Here is a 25343-nt window from a genome sequence, read left to right as displayed (position 1 = left end):
GAATTTTTAATTTTTTGTTTTTTGAAACTTTAATATTTATGAATTTCACAATATTCTTATTTTTATTGATGATCTTAATGATGATATAAATTTTTTTCAAATGAATTTTACAGAATTTTTAAAAATAGACTATATTACAAAAATGAATTGAATTTTTAATTTTTTTGAAACTTTAATATTTATGAATTTCACAATATTCTTAACAAAATAAAAAGTATGTTCAAATTTAATTTATTTTTTTTTTCAAAATTTCGAAATTGCAAAATAATCATTTTTTTACTTTAAATCATTCAATAAATTCAATAGACATATTTTTTTTACAGTTTTTCGAAATTTTTTATAAAATAAATTTCGAAAAATTTTTGCTTTGATAAAAATTAAAATTGATATTTGATATTTCATAGATTACTATCTAATACACAGAAAATATTGAATATTAAATATTTAATTGATTCAATTAATTTATTAATTAAAATAAAAAACAATCACAAACATTAAATGTATAAATTTAAAAAAAAATTAAAAATTTCCCAATTGATAATTGTTGATAAAAACGAGCTCGAGGTTTGTATGATTAATTTTTATTTATTCAATATTTCGTCTTTTCATTGAAAGACTTCATCGGGAAAATTTTTGAAAAGAACAAAAATAATACACCAAATGTAGAGTCTGTTGCAACAGACACCGTCGTTAGCTATTTACTCTACAGTTGGTGTATTATTTTTGTTCTTTACAAAAATTTTCCCGATGAAGTCTTTCAATGAAAAGACGAAATATTGAATAAATAAAAATTAATCATACAGACCTCGAGCTCGTTTTTATCAACAATTATCAATTGGAAAATCAGGTCGAATATAATAAAAACATCCATAATACAAAAAAAAAATTAAAATTAAATTGGTTCAATAAATTTTTAATTGACTTAATGTGATTGTAGAAATTTCAATTTAAAATTAATTGGGTCCCTTATATTCTTGATAAAAAAATATATATTTTTTGTGTACATAGAAGAAAAATAAAATCTTGTATATTAAATTTTTTTTAATATGTTAGTCAGAAAATTAATTTCTTATGTTATGTAAAAACATCTTACATGTTCTGAATTCGTAAAATTAATTAAATTTAAATAACATTTTAAGAAGTCTTGGAAATAAAGAGAAAACTTGGACAAAATAAAATGAGTTTCCTAAAAAAAAGTCCTAAAAGATTTTGGTGAATTTTAACTTTTCCTATCTATGGAAGTGTCATCTTAAATCTAAAACAAATCTTTTTCTACATATGGATTTCCTTTTTGAAAATAAACAAAAAGAGGAATTCCCCAAATTTATTGGTATAATTATCCTTTAATGTCACTATTGTAATTAAAACTAAATTATTTGCATATTATTTATAAAAAAAAGAAAAGAAAAATATTCTTAAAATATTTATTATATTACCTATACAACACATACCATCTAAAAACTATATACATACTATACACAATATTTTTGTACTTTTTAATAAATATGTTTTCAAAGAAAAAAGTGTTTTGCATTATAGAATTTTTGAGATATTTTCCAGAGATGATTTTAACGAAAATAAAAATTTTGTTGCTTTGGTCTTTTGGATTTTCCTTTTCTCAAGCTTTATTTACAGGGTTCTGTTTGAGATTTTCTATAAAGAAAATCATGCAATGAAAATTATCGAGAGAGCATTTCACCATCATAGATAGCATCATCATCATCATCATCATTCATCACAATCATCAATCAGCCAGATGGGACAACTCCATTATCGCAATATCACTTATTATCATTCAATATCATCATCGTCATTTTAATAACCACCATATCATCATTAATGCAAAATCAAACAAAAAAAACCAAGAATATCTCCCACCTAACCAAAATAAAGCTTATCATCATCACTGCGCAAACGCTCGCTTGCTAGAAACTAAAAAACGAAAAAAAACACAAGAATTTGTAATATTGTGACGCCCTGTTCCCACTAGGACTCATATCAAGCCATCAAGCAAGACCATTAAAAATCTCACCAAAAATCACTAAAAATCTAAAAACAAATTCAAAACAAGTAACTGTAAATATCACATTTTGTTATACATTTTTTTATTACTAAATTTTTATGAATAATTATTTATTTTTTTATTTTGTTTTGTTTTAAAGCATCAATTTTTCGTTTTTAATTTTATCAATGAAAAAAAAAAAAAAAAAACAAGTAAAAAAAAGCTATTGCTTATTGCTAAAAAAAAACACTTTACTAAAAATAATAAAACTAAATTTAGTTTTTAATTAAAAAAACACAACAAAATAAAAAACTATTTTTTTCCTATATCTCAAAAAATATATATTTATTATTATTTTTATATATTATTCAATTTTTATCTATTATATATATAAAATCTTTTACCACAGCAAAAAAGTCTAAACAAAAATCGATATTTTTTTCTTTTTATCTCTTTTTCGATTTCCATCTTTTGGACATTTTCTACATTTTAGCTTGCGGTGCTAGCAGCTGTTCATCGTCATCATTATCGAATCCGGGTAATTCGAATTGCCAAACATCACCGCCACCTCCACCCCCACAATCGTTAATTCGTGATTATTGGTATGAATTGAAATTTTCGGATTTATTTAAATTTATCAATGCCGATGGTCGCTATCAATGTCCACGTTATAATTGTTTAAAAAGTTATAAAGATGCCAGCTCTCTACAGCGACATATCAGGTAAGTTCACTTTATATTCCATTTATATGCAGTTTTTGCGATGTTTAGAAAACATTTTTGCTAGGTTTCAAATTTTGCGTTCAGGAAAACAAAGATTGAGCAATAGGAAATTTTTCCATTTTCTTAAAATTTTTATTTAATATTTAATTTGTACATTATTTTAAATTCAAGAAAGAAATTATCTATATTGAGAGAGTTTGAAAGAATTGCTGAAGATATGTTGATTATCTTTACTTTATCTTAGGTTTTGTCCAGAAAAATATAAAACAAAATATCTTCAAAACAAATTTTTCTATTAGAAATTTCTATTTCCCTATAGTTTAATTTTTTTATATTCGAAATATAGTAGCTTATATCAGCAAAAAGATATTGAAAAAATTGAAGGAGCGAATGAGAGAAAAAGAGAAAAAGAGAGGAAATACCGATAAAAAAGAAAATGGTATTAGGAGAAATTTAAATTATTATTATTAGATGTGAAATTCTAAATTTTTAATACGTAAACAGAGTATGAGCCGACCCATTTTTGTCGGCGGCGGCTGACAATATAATAATAAAGGGTGGTTAAAATTTCAAGGACCGATGTTGATTTTGAATAAAACTCAAGCTATTTAGGAAATTATTGTAATTTTATTTTATTCTGATATATTGGTATTACTCAATTATGTATGGAACAAAATATCGGCCAAATGGGCGCCGCGACCTCGGTGGCACACCTTCATCCGATGGTCCAAATTTTCGATGACGCTGAGGCATAATGGAGGTTCTATGCCGTTAATGTGCCCAATTATCTCATACTTTAGCTCTTGAATTGTTGCTGGCTTATCGACTGCACCTTTTCTTTCAAATAACCCCAAAGAAAAAAGTCCAACGGTGTCAAATCACATGATCTTGGCGGCCAATTGACATCGCCATTACGTGAGATAACACGGCCATTGCATTTGTTGGGCAAAAGAGCCATTGTTTCGTTAGCTGTGTGGCAAGTGGCACCGTCCTGCTGAAATCACATATCGTCCACATCCATATCTTCTAAAAAGTTCGTTATCATCTCACGATAGCGAGCACCATTCACAGTAACTGCCGGACCGGCCTCATTTTGGAAAAAATACGGCCCGATGATGCCGCCAGCCCATAAACCGCACCAAACAGTCACTCTTTGTGGGTGCATTGGTTTTTCGACAATCACTCTTGGATTCTCATTCGCCCAAATGCGGCAATTCTGTTTATTGACGAATCCACTGAGGTGAAAATGTGCCTCATCATTGAAGATGATTTTCTTCGAAAATTGATCATCCACTGTTGCCATTTCTTGGAACCATTTAACACGTTGTTTGATTGTGTATCTCTCAATGGTTCAAATTGAGTAAGTCTGAAATAGAGAAATGTCAAATAAAATTCGGAAAAAACTTGGCGTTTAGGCGTGGTTCACATTCAACATCGGCCCTTACAATTTAACCACCCTTTAGATTGTTTCATAAAAACTATGCAGAAATATTTCATACTATGGAGGATGAGTTTTGTTTTTGGGTTGAGTCAATATGCACTCACAATTTTCTTGATTTTTGCGTGGAGCATTATATCTGCGTAGTGTTTTTAAAATCTATGAAATTTTATAATAAATGTGTTATTTAAATGTAAATCTATAATAATTTTCATTGTATTAACGAAATGTTTCATTTAATATTAAAATAAACATTTTGAGGAGTAAAAGTGAGAATGTTTTACCTTTAACTCTCTCTCTCTATAGGTAGAGAGATAAAATTGATAAATTTGTACATTTGTTGGTACTTTTCAAACTAGATGCAATTTTCCCCAAATTAGTACTTTTCCGCAGTCACATGTTCTTTGCTTTATAAACTTCCGAGGTTCTCGAAATGAGTGGGGAAGGGAAGAACGGAACTTTTCCACCAACACTGTGGACTGAATAGTCTAAGTAAGTCGGAAATAATGGGCTGCCACTATACCTAACCAATCCTAAACTATTTAATTCTTCCATTATGACTGGCATTCGAAATACCTGTTGTACAAAAACAAAATGTAAGCAATTTTTAAATGCGGACTGATACCAGAGTTATCTTCAGCCTAGCTTGACTATGGACCACAAATGTCGATTTTTATACCCTGCGCCACAATGTGGAACAGGGTATTATAAGTTAGTGCATATGTTTGTAACACCCAGAAGGAGACGAGATAGACACATGGTGTCTTTGGCAATAATGCTCAGGTTGGGTCCCTGAGCCGATATAACAATGTCCGTCCGTCTGTCTGTCTGTGAACATATTTTTGTGATCAAAGTTTAAGTCCAATCACCTTCAAATTTGGCACATGTTCCTAATTTCGGTCAGAATAGGACCCTATTGATTTTGGAAGAAATCGGTTCAAATTTAGATATAGCTCCCATATATATCTTTCGCTCGATATGCACTAATATGGACCCAGCAGCCAGAGTTTTATACCGATTAGCTTGAAATTTTGTACAAACATAACACTTAGTCGTATAGTCAAGTGTGCAAAATTTGATTGAAATCGGTTCAGATTTAGATATAGCTCCCATATATATCTTTCGCCCGATATGCACTTATATGGCCCCAGAAGCCAGATATTTGGCCGAATTTGGTTGAAATTTTGCACTAGGAGTACAATTAGTAGTATAGTCAATTGTGCAAAATTTGATTGAAATCGGTTCAGATTTAGATATAGCTCCCACATATATCTTTCGCCCGATATGGACTAATATGGTTCTAAAAGCCATAGTTTTGGCCCAATTTGGTTGAAATTTTGCACAGGGAGTAGATTTAGCATTGTAGCTATGCGTGCCAAATTTGGTTGAAATCGATTCAGATTTAGATATAGTTCCCATATATATCTTTCGCCCGATATGCACTTATATGGACCCAGAAGCCAGAGTTTTATCCCGATTAGCTTGAAATTTTGCACAAGGATTACAATTGGTAGGATAGTCATGTGTGCCAAATTTGATTGAAATCGGTTCAGATTTATTTATAGCTTCCATATATATTTTTCGCCCGATATGGACTTATATAGCCCCCAGAAGCCAGAGTTTTGGCCCAATTCGGTTGAAATTTTGCACTAGGAGTACAATTAGTAATATAGTCATGTGTGCCAAATTTGATTGAAATCGGTTCAGATTTATATATAGCTCCCATATATATGTTTTTCTGATTTCGACAAAAATGGTCAAAATACCAACATTTTCCTTGTTAAATCGCCACTGCTTAGTCGAAAAGTTGTAAAAATGACTAAAATTTTCCTAAACTTCTAATACATATATATTGAGCGATAAATCATAGATAAACTTTTGCGAAGTTTCCTTAAAATTGCTTCAGATTTAAATGTTTCCCATATTTTTTACTAAAATTGTGTTCCACCCTAGTGCATTAGCCAACTTAAATTTTGAGTCTATAGATTTTGTAAAAGTCTATCAAATTCTGTCCAAATCGAGTGATATTTAAATGTATGTATTTGGGACGAACCTTTATATATAGCCCTCAACACATTTGACGGATGTGATATGGTATCGAAAATTTAGATCTACAAAGTGATGCAGGGTATAATATAATCGGCCCCGCCCGACTTTAGACTTTCCTTACTTGTTTTTCAATTAAGTTTTGAACTTCCCTTTTTCATATAAAGTATTTTCTACTAGAGAAACTAAACCCGAAATAATGATACGTGATTCAACGATTGTCTCGAAGCTTTTGTTGATTGCTTCTAAAGAAAATTTTGTTTAGCGCCAAAAAAATCTACGCTTGTCTAAAATTTCGTTTCTCAGAAAAGAAACGGCTTCTTCCAGTATACAACTAAGCGAATAAAAAAACGTCGACATTCTAATTCCTAGGAATCTCATATTAAAGTTTTACACTAAAAGTTCCTTGCTACTGTTGAAAAGGACTGCCAATCACGATTGCCACCATAAGCGTAGTAAGGCCTCTGGGGGGGGGGCTTAGTCCCTCCAGAAAAAAATTAGCCCCCCTAGAATGTGAAAACCTATATATGATTTTCCATTTTATATTGTTACTGTAGTATAACATTCATAGGTTGGCTATAGCCCCCTGGTTAAAAATGTCTAGATACGGCAATGGTTGCTACTCGATCCAAAACATAATCTACAAAAATTCGAAGAAAATTTTACCAAAAAGCTACCAATATAAAAAAAATCTTATTTTGAAGTTTTTGATTTCTATAGACAATTTTGTCAAAATTTGATTTCATTTTTGTAAAAATTTTATTTCGATAGAAAATGATGTCAATTTTTTATTTCTATCCAAAATTTGTGCAGAATATTCCGCAAAATCTACTAAAATTTCAAGAATTCTACCAAGCAGTAAAAAATTTTAAATTTTTGGTAGAATTTTACCAACTGTAGCAACTGTGCTGCCAACCAAATTAACGACCCTATCGAAAATTTGTGGAGAGGAAAATTTTGCAAAAACTACCAAAATTTCAAGAATTCTACCAAGCAGTAAAAAATGTAAAATTTTTGGTAGAATTTTACCAACTGTAGCAACTGTGCTGCCAACCCAATTAACGACCCAGCTCTATGGGGTAATTTTGGACTTTTCACTTTAGGGTTAACTTTTCTCTCATTTAAAGATCCAATTATCTGTTTTCTCTCTCTCTCTCTCTCTCTCTCTCTCACTCTCTGTAAGGTAATTTTGATTGTTTAAGTTTAGCATTGTCTTTTCACTTTGTCTCCCTCTGTCTCTCTATGCTAACTTTGGCTTTATGAGTATAGGGGAACCTAGTCGCTCTCTTTACTATTTAAATATTTAGATATCTTTACTTATCAAATGTATATCATATTATTTTTTCATTTCATTTTTTTTTTTCAAATGATAATATGTCGTCCTTTTGCCGTTGCTGCTGTTGTGTGTATATCCGTGTAACCGTCGATTAGATATGAATGTGGTGGTCAGAAAAAATTCCGCTGCCTTATGTGCGGTAAAGCATTTTCACAAAGCTCCCACCTAAAACGACACCTGGAGTCGGGTGTTTGTGTTAAATATTACTTATGAGATAATGTTTTCTTTAAAATTACATAGAATTAGCAAAAAATTCATAATATCAAGAAAAATCATAAAGGCAAAATTCAAATATCGAACAAATTCAAACGTTGTTTAACCAGAAAAAGAAAAATGCGAATAATACAAAGGAATAGAACACCAAATAAAATAAAAGTAAAAATGTTCATAAAAAATACACAATAAAACAACAAAACAGAATATACCACAAGTGTTGGTGGTCAAAAAAAAAAAAAAAAGTCATAGAAAATCAAGTACCAAAAAAAGAAAATTACACAGAAACCGAATAAAACCAATTTTACCATAGAACCAACTAAACAATAGAACATTACACTGAAACAAATCAATCATAGATAAACAAAACCACAAAACATACACCACATATACACATATTGTACACAAATGAAATGTACATCTTTGTTGATCCTTAACAACAACTAAAAATGAGCTGTTAAATTATTACCTATAAAGAAAAAAGAATACACCTTAACAAAAATATTACAAAAAAAATCATCAACAATTTATCTAAGTCAAAAACAGAAGAAAAAAAAAAAACAAAAAACCATGTTAATTAAATATATATATACAGACAGACTATATATTGTAGGAAATTTTTAAAAGAAAAAAAAAACCATCTCCTGTTGGAAAATTATAAAATAATCCACCCCCCCCACACCATAACTCCTAGTTAATGGAAAAATCCCTAAATCCCCATCTTTTATCCCAATACTAAACAAACAAAATCCTAATGCCAATAATACCAAAACCTCCCCCACCACCACCACCCAAACAACCAACCAACCCTACCTACAAAACTAAAAAAATAAATTTAAAAGAAAAAAATGGATAACAAAACGAATTTATTGGATGCCACATCATCATATTTTTTATTGAAAACAAAAAAGAAAAGAAAAATCAGAGTAAAACAAAAACGTTGAATACATTTGACAGAATCAAGAATAAAAATTAATAATGTTAATTTTTAATAGTCAAATAAAAATAATAATTAAATAATTATAATAATAGTAGTTAATTTTAAATTAACATAAAAAATGATAAATACATATTTAACAAAATCTTAGTTTAGTTAAAGAAACAAAAAGTTAAAACCTTTGAAACAAACAAAAAATCGAACAATATAAAGAACAATAGTCGGCCTGAGACGACTTTAAAAAAAAAAAAAAAACAAGTAAAAGTTATACACCAAACTCTATAGATAAAAAACCTATACTAACATTGAAGGAAGGATAAGATTTGTCAATATTTTGACATAGTTCTCTGCTCCCCCTCCCCCTATCCCCTACATTTAGATTCTTCATATGGGGCCTGACCATAAGAAATTTTAAGACTTTATCTTTTTTGGGTTATTTTTAAATGGGTACATTGCCGATTTAGTCAAATCAAATCCAAAGCAAATATTTAGTCAGTAGATTAAATCGTTTTTTGAAATGGGAGTTTAACTCCTTTTAATGGAAATTATCCAAATAAAAATCCCTTAAACAAAAAAAAAAAAACAAAATGAAATATCTTTTATAGATTTTCCCAGTGCCAAAGTGGGATTTTATTTAATAGTTTAGTTAATTTTCTTTTTATTATTTCTAAGGCAAGGTACCACATTTTTCCCCAGCCTTAAAAGTTTGAAACTTAAACCTCTTTTTAACTTTATCCTTTCCCTAAATAAAAAAAGATTTTTTTTAAATTTTTAGGCCTCATTTGAAATGCATAGAAAAAATATTGCTAAAATACTTTCAATTAAAATTTTAATTGAATTTAAATTTAATTAATTCAATTCAAATATTAATTGGATTAATTATTTGTATAATCAACACAATGATCACAACAGTAAATAAATCAATAGTCATTGATTACTGTGATTAAAGCATTTTCAATTAAAATTTAATTGGATCAATTATTGTGGGCAAAAAAAAAATATATATTTTTTTTTAAATGTGCATATATGGGTTAGACTAATTAAGGGGGTAGAGCTCTATATCTGTTATTCCTTCAAAGCTAAGTGGGCTGTATGTAGTTATACTAAATATGCATCATCTATCAATGAAACAAAATTTGTTGATTTAACAAGCGTTGTATTTGGTCTATGATAAAAGCTTTTAATATTTTAAAAGCTTATGTTTTTTTTATAAATTCCCATTGTGCCAAAATCTCTAATATTTCTATAACAGAATCTGTAAAAGAAATTTAAAAAACCTCCAAAAAATCTTATTCGCTGAGTCAAGAAACTTATTTGACAACCTTTACAAGCAGCTCGTGAGTTAATTACTTAAACAGAAAAAATTTCACGAAAAATTTTCAAATTAAAATTTTAATTGAGTTTTAAAAAATATTCAATTAAAAATTTAATTGAATCAACAAATTTTTTAATTGAAACAAAAATCAATCACAAAAATTAATAGTATCAATTAAATTTTGTAATTGGATCAATTAATTTTTTAATTGATACTATCGTTTCTGTGATTGAAGACATTTCAATTAAAAAATTAATTGGATCAATTAATTTCGTGGGTGAATCAGAAAAAAAATTTTTGTGTGTAGTTGAAGATATTTTTTAGTTGAAAAGTTGGAACCGACAATACCTTTAATCTTCTTTAATATATAGGCCACTTATGTACATGTGAGAAAACAAAAAAAAAATATATGATATTGAAAATATTGTTTGCAATATCTTACACTGAACAAAAATAATATCGTGAGTACAAAGATTTTTGTATGCTTAAAATTCGAATGCGAGATTGCATGGAATATGCATTTCTCCGACATAAAGTTTTTTTCCTTTTTAGATGATTCGGCTTCAAAATGAGTAACTTTAAATAAAAGAAAATTCCCAAACATATCTTCAATATTATTGGAATCGTCTTTAAATGCAATAAACGTATCTAACTTGACTATAAAGTTAGAAGGTATTCAAAAAACGGAAATGTCTTTCCAGACTTTATTTTAAAGTCGCTTTTTGCATGGCAGTCGAGTCTTAAGCTAAAACAGCTGATCCCATACACTGTTTTTTACAAACGCGTAGCCCATCCTCGCTAAGGTATTAATCGGAGGATGAGAAGCTGAATTTGATTAGGAAATATAATTAATTAAATCTAATTAAGTTTCTTAATTATTACAATTACAAAATAACATCATTGAATAGATCCATGCCGTGGAGCGTGGTATAGTGTGTTGGATTACAAAACAACAGGGGTGAGTTGGCACTTTTTGTGTATCTTTATGGTAAAGATATTATTTTTGGAGAGCTGGTATGATTGCGAAGAAGTACTTATTTTTCGACTGTTGGTATGCTTGCACGTAAGTACTTTCCTCCAATGTCATGCCCGTGTAAAAGTATTACTACTGATATATGTACAAGGAAGTTGTTACCAATTTGGCGCAGGCATACTTGTACTCATACCTTGTTAAAGGATTTTCTGCTGGGGAGATATTATAAGGATCGTGCGTACATTTCAATTCGTAATAATATTTTCAATTCAGCAGCAAACTTTCATTTATCGTGAAGCCAAAATAACGTTCGTTAAGTCAAGAAATAGATCGTATGTACCATTCAGGTTGGAAGATTAGGGCAACAGGGAACTTTAAAATAATTTAGTCCTAATTGGAAAATCTGCCGAAATAATCTTCCAATGTGTATGGTTTATATGTCATACCAATAAAAAGAAAACTATATGGTATATGGTATATCAATAAATAAAAGGATATGGTATATCAATAAATAAAAGCATATGGTATATCAATAAATAAAAGGATATGGTATATCAATAAATAAAAGGTAGTAGTATAGTGCATTTTTTGTTTTTTTTAGGACTTGTAATAATATTCAGATTTTTTTTATATAATTTAAATTATACCATTTTGTTTGTATATCTATATTGTTTTATACTTTTGTACAATATAAATTAATTTTGGTTTTATTATTTTACAAAAATTAATTTTCTTGGTAATCAATGCAGGAAAAATATCACCAATTTAAATAAAATTTAAAATTTTTTAAACCAACATACAAATTAATTTATGTAATACATTTTTATTGGTTTTATTTATTATTTTTCAAAAATTAATTCTCTTGGTATTCAATAATATACAAAAAAAATTATAGTTAACATTTTTTTTTTAAATTAATTTCTAATTGAAGTTGAATTAAATAATTTTTTAATGAAACTAAAATTTAATTACACAAAAAATATTTGATACAATCAATTTTTATTGGATCTATTTTGTTCCTTAATTCCAACAGTTTTTTCTCGTTAAATCTTAATCAAAATTGACTAATTAAATTTTTAATGAAACTAAAATTTTATTACACAATTTATTTGATGCAGTTAATTTTTATAGATTCATTATTTATTATGTTACAAAAATTATCGTTAATATTTTTTTTAAATTTAATTCCTAATTAATTAATATTTTAATCCAATTAAAATTTAACTACTCAAATTATTTGATATAATCATTTTTTATTGAATCTATTTTGTTCCTTACAGTCCAACAGTTTTTCAATTTAAATTTAAATTTTTTTTATGAAACTAAAATTTAATCTTACAAATTAATTAATTGCATCATTTTTTGTTTTAAATCCACTATTTATTATTTAACAAAAATTAATTCCCTTGGTATTCAACTTTTTCGATTTAAATATTAATGGAAATTGAAGTTATTAATATTTTAATCAAACTAAGCTCCATTTTCATAAAGCTCCGTTAGTGTTCCATTAACCAACCAACTTTTGAACCATATTATGGTCGAAGCTGTCATCTTGCCTATATATTCCATATCGAATTAGGAACTTAACTGACGAAAGTTTTTCAGTTATAGTTAACCGAAGAGAAGATATTTGCAATTTACTTTCTGTTAACTGGCAGTTAAAGCCTAATGGAGCTACATGAAAATGGCCCTAAGAGTTACACAAATTAGTGATGCAATCAATTTTTTTGTTTTATTTTTTTATGTTACTAAAACTAAAACTCTTGATATACATAGAAATTTTATCAATTTTAAACTAAATGGAAATTAAATTTATTAATTTTTTAATAAAAAATTATAATTTTAATAAATTTTTCTTGGATCCATTTTTTAACTTTATTGAGATTGGTGATTGAATTGCCATCCCTTAATTTACTGAATGAAGACAAAAATCTATATTATTTTGTATGTATTAATTCAATACTTCTACCTTTTATTAATACCATATGATTTTTCTGTAAAAATATATTTAAAAAAAATACACTTAAACAAGGAAAACTCAGTTTTTTTAGATATCAGTCGAACAGATACATCTTTTTTATAAGGATTAAAAATATTACAAAAAACCAAAAAAAAAAAACTAGCAACAGAATAGGAAGTTTATATAAACGGAAACGGAAACCAACAAAAACAACTTTACATATTTATATACATAGAAATATTAGTTATCTATAAGAAAACCAAGTAAATAAGAGAGAAAAGAAAAATACATAATTAAACATATGAAGAAAAAGACCCCCGAACAACAGCAAACGTACTGTGTTTATTTGTTGCCAAATATATACAAACACATACACAAACACAATAATTATTGATTCTCGATATGAATAAAACCCTAAAAATATTTGAGATAAAAAATTTATATACAAAAAATAACATACTATATACATGGAAAAGAAAAACAAATACATATATATAGAGAAAAGAAATTCAAAACAATAGAATATAATTATATATATACTCTCATCATATATAGTTCTATATATATATACAGACATATTTACAATTAGAAATCAGGATTTATGAAATTATTTTTAAGAAACTTATTTCTTTGTAGCTTCTTAACATACACACACACACATCACAATTAGTCAATTTTTTTCTAAACAAATCATAGAAATATACCGAGAAGTTCTGAAGAATAGGTTTCCTAAAAATTATTTTATATATAAGATATATATATAGAAATGATCCCAAATTCTAGAAATTTAAATTTCTAACTCTCCTACATTTCCTTTCCCACCCACAAAAATCAATAAAAAAAAATAGGAAAATGTTAACACATCATAAAAAAACGAGGAATAGACCATTATTCAACACCGACAACAAATAGGAAGGAAAGAAATTTGTAAAAGTGTTTTTAATGTCAGAAAAAGTGTTTGTTATACATGTTGAAAATAATAATAAAAAGAAATATCATAAAAACAGAGGCAAAAAAAAAAAATATATGAAATTATGTAAAATGTTTGTTGTTGATACAGAGATTATGGAAAAAAACAAGTTTACACATAAAAAAACAAAAAACAATATATATATATACATACCATATATTATATAAATATTAATGTTTTTAGACAAGGACAACAATTGGATCAAGAGATCTAAAAAACCCCAACTCGTTCATATTTCAAAAAAACCAAACAAAAAATAAATAAAATAAAAGACAAGTAGTTACTACCGAAGCAAAACTCAATTCAACTGAACAAGAATAAGGAAAAGATTACATTTAGAATACATTACATATTTTATATGTACTTAAAAAAAATATATATATTAAACGATTTTTGTATATGACAAACATAAAACAAATATTTCATCCTCCCCTGAAGAAAAGAGCTTACGTGAGAAAACATGGGTTTTTTTTTTTTTTTTTTAATTTTCACTTTGTTATTATTTTTTGCTTTAGACAATTTTATTTAGGGTTTGAAATATACAATAAATTAATATGATCACGGCAAACAAAACGAATGGTGTTCATAAAAAAATTTTTGTCATCAGTAAAATAATTTTTAAATATTTTAAAAATAATACAAATTTAATTTGCATTGAATATATTAAAGAAATTATTTTGCAATGATTATATTCCATATTTGTAGATCATTTCCATTGTGTTGATAGAACTAGTTTGCCACAACCACATAATTTTCTCGTCTATAAAATACACTTTGAAAAAAAGTTTCATATACATTTTTTGCGATTAAAAGCAAATGCTCTCAAGCAAATGTTATATATTCTCATGCAAATGTTATATATTCGTATTTTCTACTGTCGAGTTCCTTTTGTTTTTGCGGAGGTGATATTCCTAGTTTAAATTAAAATTTATTTTTTGTTTTCTTCTATGTATTTTTTATTGATTGTTTGCTTGGTTACGAAATAGTAATAATTATTAATATTATCTAAGAAAGTGTATATCGTTGGGCGCCATTTGATTAGTATTTTGAAATATTTTCCTATATTTTACTAATGAAAGGGAGAATGATTTTAGTAAATGTATGGGTTTTAAGGTCGTTTCCACATAAATAGAAACTAAAATTCAAATTGGCGCCCAACGCAAATGGTTTTTTTTTTTTTTGTGATTCCATTGATAGTAGCGAAATCTCTCAAATCAGAGCACCTCTCAAAAGTGGACAATTGTCGTGAGACATTTTATTCCAAATGCGGACAATCTTGTGTATCCACTTATGAGAGGTTTCACTGTAATTAAGATTGCTTAAAAATGTCAAAAGTTTGTTAGGTGTCATTTGCTTTAAGTGCTAAGAAATAATGAGTTAATAAATAATTAATAATTTAAAAGATACGGTTTTACTGTATCTTTTAAATTATTGGACAAACTCAAAACCGGACACCTCTCAAAAGTGGACAATTTTCGTGAAACGTTGCCTACATTAAAAGATTTAAATTAATTGGGAAATTTAGTTTGTTAATACTGGTAAAAGTAATGCAGTTATTGCATACAGAAAAGTAATACTGGCTTGGGTTTTTTATGATAGTGAAATTTTAAACATTTTCCTTTGAATTAACGACAAAACTTATAAAAGCATCATATGGCGCCCAACCCAGGTGCGACAATATTTGCATGTATATTTATTGCAATCTGAGCTTTACTATAAACGCAGAGATTATTTTTTATTTTATTCTAATTCGCAATAGTTTATAATTGTGAATCACCACTATATCAATAATGTTTGGTATTGAAGGAATTTAATTTTAAAATTGCTTTACTATATAGAATACAATTATATTTGATTTAATCTCATTGTATTGTGATAGTAATTCACAGTAATCTGCTGTTGTGAATTTTGAATGAGAATAATGAAATTTTAAACATTTTCCTTTGAATTGACGACAAAACTTATAAAAGCATCATATGGCGCCCAACCCAGGTGCGAAAATATTTGCATGTATATTTATTGCAATCTGAGCTTTACTATAAACGCAGGAATGTTACATATTTTTTTAATGACGTTAAACTTATACAAAAAAAAGCAAATGGCGCCCAACGAAATGTGTAATTTGTTTTTGTTGGAAAAATACCATTTTTTTTTGTTTTGCATTCATAAAGGCAGCTAATTTATAATCGACTGTAGATCTAAAATTTTCCTTATGATATTGAGTTTTCTTTGTTTTTGCATACAGCCCATGTTAGTTTATTTTTCTTTTTTTTTTTTTTTGTTAGTTTTATTTGAATATTATAAAATAGAAATTATTGCCAAAATCCATATAATAAATTAAATTTTAAACCTAAATCCCTGAATCAAAATCGAGTACAAATTTTTTCCTTGAATCAATTTGTTTAATTTTTTATGTTATAGAACAAAAATAGGGAGCATAAAACAGAAACAAAAATTTTACAACTCCCTTTATTTTAGATATGACTTAAAAAAAAAACAACAACAACGTTAAAACAAAATTATTTAATAGAGAATAATTTTTTCAAAATTAAACAAGAAACATTTTGATTTCTTTGAAATTTAGTCAAATTTATACTCAATTTGTTAGTTATCCTTAACATTTATAAGTAAATAAGGAAAAAAGAATTAACTGAATTATTTGTTATGAAAATACTGAAAACAAAAATAAAATAAATCCTTAAAAACCAAACTAATAACGATATTTATAAAATATATATAAAAAAAAATATAAAAATAATATATTTTAAGTCAATACAAAAGGAAATGACGAAAAAAAAAAATACATTAACAAACCCAAATATACACCTGTACACACACACACACACGTATACACTTGAAGAAAACAAATAAAAAATAATAGAAAATGAGTGCCATTATTGAAAAACAAAAAATAAAAACAGAAAATAACAATTTAAAAATTATATAATAATAATATTTAATATTAAGTTTTAGCATAACTTTATTTTTCGTTGTTGTTAAACTTTTTCGTTTCTCTTATTGCGTTAAGTTTGAAGAAATATATATATATAAAAAAACAAATACTAAAAACACAATGTGCTCTAACATTAAATGTTAAATTAAGAATATGTTGCCACATATTTCTAATTTTTGAAAATATTACATAATAAAAAATAAAATTCATAACAGAAACAGAAATGATGAAAGAAAAACAAAAAAAAATTGAATGGTATCATAAATTTAAAAACACATACATATATATTTATTTGTTGCTTGTTGTTAAGTTTAAAAGAATTTTAAAGCAAACAAAAAAAAAAAAACAAACGCAGAGAGGAAAAAACATAAAATTAAGAAAGGAAATAGTTAAATATTTTAAACTTTTAAGAATAATGAATGTTTTATTGTTGAAACATTTTGTTTTATTTTCCCTCATTGTTTTTTTTTGTCAAAAATTTTGGGGGAAAATTAACAAAAACCCCAGCTCGAATTATGTTCTATTTTTAAATCGTAAACAAAATATATTTTTGGTTTAATTTTAATAGAACATTATGCTCTACTATGTTTTAAGTTCTATTTTTTTATATTAAGTTTCATTTAAGAATATAATTTTTCTTCAGAAAACTAAATAATCAATAGAAAGTGGATTGAAGATAAAAGAAATCAAGATTTAAAAAAAATTACCTGGAAGATTTGTTGTTTGCTATTTTAATAGAGGCTAATCTTGAATATAGAGAAAAAAAACTTTAAGTTCTATCTAATTTTCTAGAAAAAAAAAAAATTACAAAAGATAATAGGGGAGAGTAAAAGAAAAAAAAGTAAAAAGTTATAAATTGAAAGAATATCATTTTATAAAATTTTCGTAAAAAATTATTGTATATTTTTTCCATGTATATTAATCGTGAATTTTTTCTCAGACCACTGTATGGGTTCTGGAATATTTTATATACTTTGTAGAAGTCATACACTTTTACACTCAAAATTTATTCAACTTTTTTTTCCCCCGTGTAAGCAATCCCTTTCAGGGCTAGCCCATAGATGTCTTTCAAGTCAGTTGTTTAAATATAAATCATAATAACAATTGAGTGGGTAAATTTTTTTATCATATACGCTTCTCATATGCAGACATCTGTTCTTCTACAGATTTTTTTGTGATGGTAATTCACAATAATCGGCTATTGTGAATTGGTGATAAATTAATTAAGCTAGATTCAATTAGCAAATGGTTAGATTTGCATGAAAATGTTTTTCTACATTGTATATAATTTAGGGAGATTCATTTTTATTCTGTTCTAATTCACAATAGTTTATAATTGTGAATCACCAATTATCAATAATGTTTGGTATTGAAGGAATTTAATTTTAAAATTGCTTTACTATATAGAATAAAATTATATTTGATTTAATCTCATTGTATTGTGATAGTAATTCACAGTAATCTGCTATTGTGAATTTATGAAATTGAATGAGAATAGTGGAAAGATCTACAATAGGTGGAATGCAATTTTAGTACAATTGATTTTGATTTATTGAGATTTTAAGGAATCGATGGAACAAAAAAAAATCTTCGATACATACTAGTATACAATTCGAAATGACACCAAAATTTAAATTCGTAATTGTTTTCAACATTTCAATTCGATTTTTTTTCTTTAAAGAAATAATGGAATTTCTGTGTATCATTCGATAAAAATAAAATCCTAATTGTAATATGTAGATCTGAAAGGATTTTGTATTTTTTCGGATTTTAAATACTTGCAAAATAAAATAACCACTGTTGACCTTGTTCAAGATCAAGATCGGTTCATAAATTCTCAAAATATAAAATTAGGGTGATGGTCAACATATGAATCGTAATCAACATATTAAAGGGTTCATTTGGAAAAATAAATTTGAAGCGATGACCAAATTGACAAGATTGACTATTAATCTTGTGGCTATTCGGTATTTTTCTTATCGAACCGAAATATTTGGCTGATATGTATGCGAGGAATAAGCCTATAAAAATCAAACCCAATAATACTGTATGCTTGAAAATAATGTCTTACCCCCCAACGAACGAGTTCGATTACCAAGTAACAGCTTTTCTGAGCTCAGCAGTTTACCGTGATTGGTCACTGATTATTATGTTGAAATTTCTTTGAATCCTATTCTAATGATTTTATTGCCCTTGAAAAGCCTTACCAGTTGTCTACTCCTTTTTTTCTCTGCTTTTATACTCTTACAACTATTATTTGCTATTTTAAAAAATATAACTTTTCCAAGTAATTTTTTTATCATTTTGATTTTTTTTCATCCACTTTTGAGAGAAGTAAAAACAAAACAATTTTATCAAAATATAAATTAATTTTAGTTAATAAGGGAATATATTTTTTGAATTATTCTATTTGTTTTATTTGTTGTTACACCACACATATACACGCTTAATTAAATACAATTCTTTAAATCAATTGCTTTACACTATTTGTTTTGTTTTTAGTTACAATTTTATAACCATTGTTTTAATTTTTTTTTGTTTTGTTAATAATAACAATTTTTCCATTACAAAAATTTTTGTTTTGTTATGATTTTGTTGTGTTATTTTTTAAGTTTTAAAAGAAAATATATTCATATATAAATATTATTGAAAGAAAACAAGAGAGAAAAATAAATAATTTGTTTATTCTATAAGAATGTTGTTATTGTTATTTAAATATTTATCTATACATACATATATATACTGAAAATAAATATATATACAAGATATTTAACAAAAAAAAAAAAAGAATAATAATAATACTGAAATTAAATTAACATATAACAAGAAGATGATGATGAAAATGAACTCGTTTTTAACCGAAAGCAAATAGTTTTGAAATAAATGACGAACAATATACTCCAAAGAAAACAACCAAAAATTATATACAATTTATAAAATGAAACAACAAACAAACAAACAAAAAAAGAACAAAATAATATTAATAATTAATAATGAATGATAATATATACTTATATATATATTATATTATATACAAAGAAATCAATACTGAAATAAAAGTAAACAACAAAATAGTAATTTATAATAACAAAATCAATAAGTCGAAAATATATACATATTATTACACAGAGTTATATACAACCAACCAACCAACCAACCAAAACTTAAAATTAATTCAAAAAGAAAGAGAAAATCGAACAAAAATAGTCATGAAAACCAATTAAACCAATTATTATGTTATAAATTGAAAGTAATAAGAGAAAAATTTAAGATGCCATATTGAATTAGTGAATGAAACATCATAGTCAAATGAAACAAAAAATTATTTTTATTTTTTATTTTAATTTTTTTTTTAGTTTTATTCTTTTATTTATAAGAAGAGAAAAAAATCTTTTTCTGAAAATTATTTAGTTTTTAGATTGTTTTATTTTTTGAAACAATTTGTTTTTTTTTCGAGAGAGATTAAAAATAAAACAAACAAAAAAATGTTAAAATAATTATTGTTAACAACAAGAATATAAAAAAAAAAAATCATAACAACACATTTATATACAAGAACAAAAACTGAGAGAAAAAAAATAAAACCCACAAAAAAAGTTTACGAAAATGATATTCTTAGTACCTATTACCCAAATGTAACAAATTGTAGTTTTAAACAAATTTATAAATATACTAAAAACGAAATTGTACAGCTATAAATACAGCAAACACACATACACATACAATTAATAAGGTAAAATTCAAACGCTGAAGATATTTTCAAAGATTCGACCGAAATTGCCTTAAAAATCTGGTGAGTCTAAAATTTCTTACATTTCCTTAAATCATTGCCATATATACAAAAAAAATTATAAGAAGAGTTTTTAAACTAAAAAATATTAATTGTAAATTATTTTTTCGATGAAAAAATTAATTGGCTTCTTCATTGCATTAAATCAAATGAAATCTTAATGATAGCAATAGTATCGAATAGTACCTTTACCGATAAAAACCGATAATTGATTAATCGAAAAACTTTAAATCCACTTTTCGCAATCTTCAAATTTGATCAATCAACTTTTTCTAACATCACAAAAAAAGAGCTGCGGGTTTTTTCCATTAATTTGCAATCAATATAAAAATTGAGATGTAGGAACTCAAGTCGATTAATTTCGTTAAAAATCGAATCTTCATAAAACAATATCGAAAGATCAATGCCAACTTTTTTCATCAATTCGACTAAGAGGCTTTTGGTGTTTTTTTTTAACCAACTGAAATTTTCCCCAAATACATTTAGAAAAGACGGATGTAAATCGATAATTGACCAAAAAACAAAACAGGCTAGTAAAAAAAATCGATTGCGTCGTTTGATCAACTATCGAGAGATTTTTTACAAAAAGAGTTAATTTCATGCAATTGTAATTTCCCAAATTCCACTAATCGATTTTAATGTTTTTAAAAATCGGCTTTTTATGTACACATATATAAGAACTGAAAGAAGGAGCGAAAATGAAAATAAAACTTTAATAATTTAATAAAAAATCGATTGCGTCGTTTGATCAACTATCGAAAGATTTAATTTAATTTCATGCAATTGTAATTTCCAAATCCCACTAATCGATTTTAATGCTTTTAAAAATCGATTAAAATGAATTCCTCGACTTTTGAAAATAACACTTTAATAATTTGTATAATCGATTTTCTGCATTGGCCAAAATCAAATTTTAATTATGGTCGAAATCGACATTTAAAGCTGCAAACACTAAAAAGTTAAAGTTTTCTAACTCATGACCATCTTCCCGATTTTCGAATTTAATTAATAAACTTTTGATATTTTTCAAAATCTATTTCTCGTGTTAATCAAAAACGACTTATAGTCACTTATACATCTTTTTGTTGTTGCTTTTTAGGGGATTATAATCTTGTTATTTTCTTAAAATAGTTGAAAATTCTATAGTTCGATATCTATTTTGAAAGTCATCTCAAAGCTCTATTAGTCCATTTTAATTATTATTATTAAAAATAAAAGGCTTGAATGTTTTTGTTGAAAAAAAAAAAAAAAACAATTGTTCGAAAAACGCCTTTAAACTTTTGGGTTCTTACTCTATATCATATAACGATCTTTTGATAATTGTGAATGTTAAAAGAATTGTGGTAAGTGCGGTCATTGTGAATGGAATGGTATGGGGAATGCCCTTACCAATGTGATAATTCACATCATGTCTGGAATTTCAGACAGAGAAAACATACACCGAAAGATTTCTTTAATATTTTTTCTGTCACCATTGTGAATGAAACTAATATTGTGAATGACTGTTGTTTATGAACATACAATAATTTTGAACCGAACTCCGTAAAAATTGCAGCACTTTTCAAAACAAATCAAAGAAAGTACACCAAATATTAAATTTTTTAATATTCTTTACATTTTCCAAATAAAATTCTAGTCAATTTAAATCTGCTAAACTTTGAAAAATAAAAAATTGTCTTGTTTGTTTATAGCTGTATAAATTTTGTTTATACCAGACCATGTTCAATCGATCACATCCCACCACCTATGTCACCATCGCCATCATCCTCACCTAATTCTTATATACTCCCTCCTTCCTCTCCCAACAACAACAACAGTTTGATTTTTGACCAAATTATACCCCAACAATTCCCTTACTTCCTTACCCTTTCCCTTTGGACTTGTGTAACAATGAGATTTTTTTTAAATAAATTTATTTTTAAGTGAAACAATATTTTATTTTTTTTTTTTTTTTGGTGAACAAAAAGCCAATATATAATTTTTAGACAAAATAAAAAACAAATTATAAAAAAAAAAACTAGAATTAAAGAAACAACAATTATATATTAAAAACAATACACATATATTATTAATATACAAATGAGAAAACAAAAAAAAAATAACAACCAAGAACGTAATAGGTAACGTTTATATATATTATTAATATATATTTAGTATAAAACGGAGAAATTAATAAAAAAAATGAAACGTATTTAATTTTGAGAACAAAATAAAAAGAGAAATTTCAAATAAAAACAAAAAAAAAACAACAAAAAAATCAAAGGCATTTTTATTGCAAAAAGTATGGCCATGGGGGTGGGGGGCGTTTTCAAGGAAATTTGGAAAACCAACTGTAGTAGGTATCTTACAATCCTAATCACAATCATTATTTTTTTTCAAACACAAATTTTTTAAGTTGCTGTTTTATCTAACCCCTGAATCTAATATATGAAAAATTTAATATTTTTTTTATATATAAATTTACTTTTTGTTATTAACTTTCGTTTCTTTTTTCTCTTTTTCCTTATTTTTCTTTTAGATCATTTGGAGGAGTTCTTCAATTTAGAGGGCACAATGAAGGAAAATAAAAAAGAAAATTCGGATACTTTCATTATATTGGTCGATGATTTAAGAGAATTGGATCCAGGGACTTTGTCATCACCACCACCCCATCCCTTCCGGGATAATGTTTCACCAAGTCGAATATCTCCAGGGCCTAGTTCATCAACGGCTCCAATACGCTGTCCCAGTCTGGATTCTTGTCACTCACGTGATCAGTTTCTTATATCCATGGTTAATGAATTCCTTAATGATGCCGATGACACAGTGATTGATGAGACAACTGTGACAAAATCCCCATCCCTAAATATGGAATATATGGAGGAACCACAAACCGAGGTGGAAAGTTTAATTGATTTCCATCACATTAAGGACTTGCCAACGAATACCATTGCTTCTCCGCCTCCTCCTCCACCTACTCCTCCTCAAGTGAGTGCCACCAGAATGGCAGATCATAACCCAGAGACTGTGGTGGTTCCCTCTACAACGTTGCCCTCAACCTTATTAACCCTTTCACCTTCGTGCTCAACTACTTCGGGAATTTCTTTGGTCAATGAATCGAGTGAAATGCCCACCATACTTTTGACTCTAAAATCTCCAAATACTACTCCTAATATGAGAGAAATTTCATATCAACGTTTTGGCCGTATCAATCGTAATCTTCCAGCTGAGGTCCACAATTTCAAGTGTCATCTATGTGCATTTTCCTGTAAACGCAAAGAGCTATTACTGCAACATTTCCAAGATAAACATCCCACCTAGATGAAAGGCATCTAAAGGAGACATCTAAAATGCTCTATAATTAAAAGAGTAAGCGTAATAAAAAAACAAACGAAAATTAATATATAATTATGAATTATAATTAGACATGTAGTGATTTGTAGTGGGTGGGGAGAATGAGGCCACTATAAACCCATCAAAAAATTCAATAAAAACAACTAAATTTATTATTAACTATACCATCCAACAACAACAAGCCAATGTTTTTTTTAATTCACGAAAGGATTAGGTTCGTTTCTCAGCACCAAGTCAAGTCAGGTCAATTGTTGAGCAAGTTTCCATTTTGAGAGTCTTGTAACAATTGCTACCGTAAGAATACTTTTAAAACAGTAGACGGTACTACCTGCGACTGTTCAGATTTTTCTTAAATTTTTATTTATTTTTTATTTCGAAAAAAAAAATACGAATTATAAATTTGTATTCCCTTCTTAAAAAAAGAGCGCTCTAATTTTTTAATGGTAAGCATTTGTTTTTATAAAAAAAAATTAAACATCAATATATTCATTTATTCTTTTTATTTTTGTAATAACTATCCTTTTTTAGATTTTATTCTTCTTTAGTTTGTTTTATTTTTATGTTTTATTTTTCTTAGTTCACTATCCATGAGCGCGTAAATTTTCTGTAGTTAAAACTTTAGTTAAAAAATATATTTTTTATGTTAACTCTTCTTGTTCTTTTAAAAAATGATTGAGATTTTTAAGAATATCTAATTTTTATTCTATAAAAACTAAAATGCAAATTTTTGATAGTTATCCGTGGAAAAAAACGACTCAATTTTTTATTGTTTATGGAGAAACGTTTACTGCAGAAAAGTCTTACATACAAAAAAACAAAACATTTTCACTAAAATTAAAATCGTTCATTTTCCCATGTTCCCAAATCCACTTCCAGGTGAATGTGAATCAATTCCACGATTTTCGTGTCCTACAATCCACTTTCACCGGAATTTTCGTGAAATCAATTCACTTGCAAAAGTCTTGGTGAAACTTGAATTATGTCCAAGATGGGTGTATTTCCGGTTAAAAAAAGTACTCGCGTAATAAATTTGGAATGTTTTATATTTAATACATGAGTTTTATTAAAGCTGCGTAATTTTTAATTTAAAAAAAAAAAAAAATAATAAATTATAATAAGTCTATTGATTCCACTTATTTTGATTTCCGCCTTAGTGAATTTTTGGGTGATTTGTGCAACCCAGCTGGTTACAGAAAAGTTCAAAAAAGAACGTGGAATTAAGAACACCAAATTTTCACGATCGTGGGATATGACGTGAATAGTGGAAGTGGAATTGAAGTGGATATCGGAACATGGGTGAATATCTCGAAACTGGGGATTAGTCCAGTAAGCAGTATTGAGGGGGATGTGAGAGT

General features: G+C 26.9%; 2 protein-coding genes across 12 annotated transcripts in view; both read left to right on the top strand.

The window, feature by feature from the left end:
- lola (longitudinals lacking) overlaps positions 1-25343 on the top strand; it is a 437759-nt gene that overhangs the window by 195993 nt on the left and 216423 nt on the right. The window lies entirely within an intron of this gene.
- Positions 1630-24169, top strand: LOC142241738 (uncharacterized). Of its 2 annotated transcripts, XM_075313533.1 has the most exons (3): positions 1630-2076; positions 2496-2724; positions 23174-24169. In XM_075313533.1, the coding sequence occupies exons 2-3, from the start codon at positions 2697-2699 to the stop codon at positions 23953-23955; spliced, it is 810 nt and encodes a 269-aa protein (XP_075169648.1). In that variant the 5' UTR covers positions 1630-2076; positions 2496-2696; the 3' UTR covers positions 23956-24169. The 2 variants fall into 2 exon arrangements, with proteins under 2 accessions (XP_075169648.1, XP_075169649.1); XM_075313534.1 differs by lacking the exons at positions 1630-2076; positions 2496-2724 and adding an exon at positions 19403-20658.

Source organism: Haematobia irritans, chromosome 5 (assembly GCF_050003625.1).
Source record: "Haematobia irritans isolate KBUSLIRL chromosome 5, ASM5000362v1, whole genome shotgun sequence".
NCBI lineage: Eukaryota > Metazoa > Arthropoda > Insecta > Diptera > Muscidae > Haematobia > Haematobia irritans.
The sequence above is the reverse complement of the archived record's forward strand: the minus strand, read 5'-3'. Positions and strand labels throughout refer to the sequence as shown.

Excerpts from the sequence above, each read along its gene's own strand:
- LOC142241738 (XM_075313533.1), top strand. The coding sequence starts at position 2,697 with ATGCCAGCTCTCTACAGCGACATATCAG. Across the intron at positions 2,725-23,173 it reads TCTCTACAGCGACATATCAG|ATCATTTGGAGGAGTTCTTC; the intron begins GTAAGTTCACTT and ends TTTTTCTTTTAG.